This window comes from Amblyomma maculatum, chromosome 9, assembly GCF_055883805.1.
Source record: "Amblyomma maculatum isolate TAMU_Amacu chromosome 9, ASM5588380v1, whole genome shotgun sequence".
NCBI classification, from domain to species: domain Eukaryota; kingdom Metazoa; phylum Arthropoda; class Arachnida; order Ixodida; family Ixodidae; genus Amblyomma; species Amblyomma maculatum.
Window position 1 is genome coordinate 12,903,099 of NC_139352.1, and position 6,000 is coordinate 12,909,098.

The 6,000-nt window shown below is 40.0% G+C and overlaps 1 protein-coding gene across 1 annotated transcript in view; it reads left to right on the top strand.

The window, feature by feature from the left end:
- The window catches only part of LOC146178341 (ATP-binding cassette sub-family C member 2-like), a 116,199-nt gene extending 112,662 nt beyond the window's left edge, over nt 1-3,537 (top strand). Inside the window, exons 26-27 of the mRNA XM_084579678.1 lie at nt 2,210-2,404; nt 3,242-3,537. Of these exons, the coding sequence (XP_084435804.1) occupies nt 2,210-2,404; nt 3,242-3,392 (346 nt within the window). The 3' untranslated portion in view covers nt 3,393-3,537. The remainder of the gene's footprint in view (nt 1-2,209; nt 2,405-3,241) is intronic.
- Nucleotides 3,538-6,000: the final 2,463 nt, after the last annotated feature.

The following is a 6,000-nucleotide window of genomic DNA, read 5'->3' on the forward strand; positions in this document are numbered from 1 at the left end:
CTCTCACGGGTTTATTTTACCTTCTCTACCTTCAATATATTTGGCAATGACTTTGTTTCAGTAATTCCGAAAGGTAAAGTACTGCGGTATGCGGACGACATTGTCCTTTGTATACAGCATGTTATTATATGATGGCAGTTCAATATCTGCTTCAGTCACTGCAGAAAGCTAAGTCTTAGTCTTTTAATATTAAGCTCACCATCAATCAAACCAAGGCAAAAATTGTATGCTTCAAAACCCCTTTGATGAATGGGGCTACAATAATTCCTGTGTTGCTTCTCTAGGAAGACTGCACATCGTGCAAATGTACTCCTGTTGAATATACAAGCACTATTCCATTTCGACAGTGACTTGTGACAAAACCATGGGGCACATGTCTGCTCCAATCTTAGAGCTGTTGAATTCTTGCTTTTTTAATATCAAATGTTTCAAGCGGTTTCAGATTTTTAAAAAATGATAGCGCACTCTCCAGCATGCAGCGTATTCAGATGCGCTATAACGGTCCACGGTGGTTGTTCCGAATGTTGGCAAGCAGAGTGATAGCCTGTTAAAACATAATAAAGATATGGGCAACAATCGTGTCGCATCTTCGGGCGGAAATATTTTTCATGAACTTGCTTTGCCTTCATTTCAAACTATAGTTACTTCTATGGTTGTGCTGCGACATTTCTGGACCGATGATTCTCAAACATCCACATGTCAACATACGACTGCTTTTCAAAGAACTGAGTTTTGCTGTTCCGCGTTTCCCGACAGGATATGGAGCAGCTAGACGCGGTGTTTATGTCCCAAAGGTGTTTGACAATTAAGGTTTTTCTGTTGATTCGTGGTCTGAATTGTCGCATCTATTAGAAGTGTTATAACATTTCGTTATTTCCAAGTTTTTCACATTTCAGTGTACATGTCAAACCTTCTTGCTTTACCCATTCCTCATTCCTTGGCTTTATTTCCATGTGACATGCAATATATATTCAAGCCATTATCACACAAGCCATTATTGGCTTAGATAGACCCGTTTTGCTGTGCTGATTCCTGGGTGTTCAGTTAAGTTTTATTATTATTATTATTATTATTATTATTATTATTATTATTATTATTATTATTATTATTATTATTATTATTATTATTATTATTATTATTATTATTATTATTATTATTATTATTATTATTATTATTATTATTATAACTACAAATGAATTGATATTAATTCCAACTTCTTCATACTCTTACAACTCGCTTCCGGTCATGAGTGGTGTCGTCACATTCGGCGACAGATTTTGCGGGCGAATTTTGCGGAGACAACTTAGCTTATTGAAGCTTTCGCCTTATAAAAAAGTCCTGGTATTGTTAGAATCATGCACAACTGGTTTGAGTAAACGGTCAACCACCGTCGCCGCACCAGCAGATTTTCCGCATTTTATCGTCGACAACGGCGTTGAAGTGTCAGGTTCGATTATGGGAGCATGTCAATACCAAGGGGCTCTGTTCGAAGTGACCTTTTGAAGATAGGAAGCCGCAATATTTAAAGAATTTTTTATCGTCCGCTACTGAACACCAATTCACGACGCAGTCAATAGCTTATAGCGCAACTCTGCTTTTTGTGCGCATTTTATTTTGTTTTGCTGGTAAGCAGTCATGTAATAAGCAAAAAGGTTGCTGTGATATCAAATTTACAAGGGCTGATAAATACAATGAGATTAACTCTGCAGTTTCTCAGTGACGATTAGTTGAAGTTGAAGTTGAAAGTTTATCTTCAAATCAAAAACAACACACAGGAATATACAGCGAGAGGTCATATGGTACAGTACCACAGGTGGGACCTCCCATGTTAATAGATTTCGATAGGCAACTCAAAGAGCAATATTACTGAAAGGAAAATTGTGATATGAAGCAACAATGAAAATAAATAAAAAAATACATAGTAAAAAGTGCATAGCAGACAGATTTATATACAAAAATAGAATACAAAAAAAAGATAAAAAATACACTAACCAATTCCGTGACACAAAAGTTAAATAACATAGAAACCACAAATTAAGAAGAAACATTTTTAATTTGACCTGGCAGTATTGTTTTTACTTTAGTCCTACCACCTTCTTGATAGAATGTTTAAATAAAGAGTTGAAGTCCTGCTCCTCTCATATGTATTTCATAACATTTCATATCGTGCGCATCACGTTTACAATTGCCACTGCTTTTATACATGAAGCGTGGGCCAGCGGCAGTTGGTGTGCCTTGCTCGGGCCCTCCTCCGGGAATCCAAGATCCTGCTTCTTGACGAGGCCACGTCACAGATGGACGGAGACACGGACCGCCTCATTCAGATCACGCTGAGAGACGCCTTTTCGCAGTGTACACTGTTTACCATCGCACATCGCATCCACACAGTCCTCGACTACGACCGGTGAGAGGGATGAGCGTGGTGACGTATGGGGCGTTCGATGTAGATGTAAGTCAAACAGTTATAAAACAAGGGCTGCGAATTTGTTACGTAGTATCACCAGCTCCGGAAAAATAGTCAAACAGGGTAGTTAGCAGTCATGCTATGTCTTTTTCAAGATTAAGCGGCAAATAGCGCATGAGTGTTCGGTATATAAACAATGCGTAAAAGGGGGTAATTGTGCTCCACTTGAAACCGACGGATTTATAACAAACAATAGTTAACTCAAGTGGCCTTAGTGTCAAAATAAAAAAGCATTTTCATGACATCTGTGACAAACACTTTACGAAGCTCAATACGGTCCCTTTCTTGATGCTCAACAAGGCCCCCTTCCTTCAGTATTATAGATCCTATAAGTGTCAGGAGGAATTGAATTTGCACCATGACCGGGTCTATCGCAGCAGAGAATTCTCATTTAACACTGACTAATGTTTCATCCGTTCATGTTTTGAGATTTGTTTCTGGCATTATTCTCTAAAATTACTACTGAAGTTATTCTTTTTCGTGTAGGAATAAAAACTGAATTTCATGATTACAGCACGAAGATTGTGACAGGCGAATGGTAGAGGCTCTCTTTTAAACACAATTTTCTCCTACCGCCGCTCCACGAATAACGGCTACCTCCTGAAGTGCAGGTTAATCTGAACGCGCCAAGTGATAGTGCTCTTTTCAGTACGATACTAATTCTTGCCTGTTTAATAGCAGAAAGGCATCGTGTTTTCCCAGCGAAAGAAATTATAGACATAATGAATAAGAAAACATCAAAAAAGACAAATGACACTGTCTCATTGTTATACGCAGGATACTTGTGCTCGAAGACGGCCGGGTTAAAGAGCTTGATTCACCATCCCAACTGCTGTCGGATCCCAGCTCAATGTTTCATGCCATGGCTCTCGACGGTGGAATTCGAAATGTGGCCGAGACACCGCAAAACATCAAAACTTATCTATGATCGTGTCGTGCGTGTTTATTGTAACCAGTCGCTTTGAACATCTTTAGGCTCATAATTTTAAGCCCGTATCTGTCGCCATTACCAAGGTTTATTCCCTCTGTGCTAGTTATTTTGTTTGAAAGTTGTTTAGCCATGCGATACACATCTGCTGTATATATATATATTTTTTTTTTGTCTGAGAAAGCTTTCAATTACTTTAATTTTTAGGTACAAGATTGAATAAAATATTCGTTCAGCGACAGCAGCACCTTGGGTTGGCACCTTCATAATGGATTTTCAAAAATGAAATTAAGTGTTCATAAAAGGTAAGATTAACAGCGCTAACAAAAAGACGCTCAAAAATAGTCACACAGGACAGGCGCTGTTTGTGTGTGTCAACGCCTGTCCTGTGTGCCTATCTGTGAGTGCCTTTTTGTTAGCGCTGTTAACCTTTCCTTTTATGATGAATGCAGCAACTAGCCCAGCAGTCAGTTTTACTTGAAAATTATTGTGTATGCCGTTGCATTCCATAACTCGTGCCGGTGTTCAATTAGCTTTGATTTGCTTAGCGTCTTTCAGCCACACCTTTTATGATGAATGCAGCAACTAGCCCAGCAATCAGTTTTACTTGAAAATTAGTGTGTATGCCGTTGCATTCCATAACTCGTGCCGGTGTTCAATTAGCTTTGATTTGCGTAACGTCTTTCAGCCACAGCTTCTACGCTTCTGGACACCACTTCTCTAAATATTTATCTTAATGTCTCGCATTGTTTTCAGGGTGTCATTTGTGCCAGCTAAATTTGAAATTTCTGCTGTACAGAATGGATGGATCATTTTGTGTGTAGAACTATACATCTTCGCAAATAAACAAACTAAGACGGATATAGGAAAATTGTCCGTTGCACCTCAAAAGTGATCTCGCATGCAGCCATTTATTTCGCTCTTCAAGCAGTAGAGCGCTTCGCTAAAGCACACTGCTCGGAGCATTGCTATTAACGTACAGGCGCGACCACTTCCACCTTTAACACCACTAACACTGCTCGGAGCGCGGGCCGCTCCAAGCAATGTTAGTGGTGTTAAAGGTGGAAGTGGTCGCGCCTGTACGTTAATAGCAATCGATATTAAGGTACATGCATTGACTTTACGTGCGTTATAAAACATTCCCTTTAGAAACCGTCCTGTTGATCCAAGCAATGTTCCTTGCATTCGATTTGATGGTATACGGTTTTGAATCTGTGATATGTGTGCACTTTTAAAGGACTGAATCATTGCATCTCAGGGTTTCAACTTTTCGTACTGTTAATTTCCAGAGACTGTTTGAACACATAGTGGAAGGCTAGTGCAACAAAAAAACGCACGTACACACACACACGCACACGCACACACACACGCGCGCACACACACACACACACACACACACACACACACACACACACACACACACACACACACACACACACACACACACTCAAGAAGAACGCTCGGTCACCCGCAGCTTATGCTTTCGCTCAATATTTGGTTCAGCAGCGTTTGACCCTTGTAATCTTTTAGCTTCCATGTTCACAAAGCCATCGATCATGTGATGGATAATTCGCGATGCAAATTTCACGCTATTTGACAGAGTTGCTTCCGAGGCCGAAATTCCGGCGCCGCATTTCGTTATTTGATGTCGGCCACATGCGCAGTGTAACGCCTCTTTTGGGACATATACTCACGACGCAGGAAAAAATGATCTAGAAGAAACGAAGTTGTGTGCAAACAGGGCCGCAGTCTTTTATCGCTTATCCATTAGGTGAACGCAGCACCGAAGTCGCTAAAATTGTTACCACGTCCTTCACGCGGAATAGGACATTTCACTTTAATGTAGAAAATATCAACATTATTTACGTCTTTGAAGATATGTCTGACAACCGCCTCAAGTGACTGGCGAAAAACCTGCAGTCGCTTTCTTATGAAAATTTCGCTTCATATTGGCGCCATACGAACTCCAATACACACTAATCACTCCTGCAATTATTCTACACAGGGCGCGCTTTTTTTCAATGTCCTGGGCTTCCCTGCAACGAACCATTCATGCCGTTGTTACTAAAAGGTGACGCAAACTTTTTATTGAAAATACTGATCAGAAACATAATTTTTTTGCTGATGAGCCGTTTCTATTTCTTGTTTTTTATGTTATCTTCGTGTATGTTCATTACTGGGCCCTAATGGCAAGTACTGAAAAAATATTTTTCATATAACGCTGTGGCTCCGTATGCGTTTAAGAACAGTTGTAAATTCAAGACATAATTACTGAGAGAGCGCCTTTCCTCCACAAGGCGTTCATCATGAATTGCCTATGTCGCAGCCGGCAGTAACTACAACCAAAGCGCAAGAAAGTCCATGTTTCGGGACAGCATACAAGAATACCGCTCTGCATATTTATTTATTTTCAGATACTGTCAATCCCAATCAGGGATTTTTACAGCAGAATAATATGAATAACATTGTGCCTAATATCAGGTAGTTTGGTTTGGTTTGAAGGGTTTAACGCCCCAAAGCAACTCAGCTGTGAGAGACGCTTTAGTAATGAAATTCAACAAGGTTGACGACAGGGCAAGTTGGTAAGGGTTCATATTTAACCAGCCAA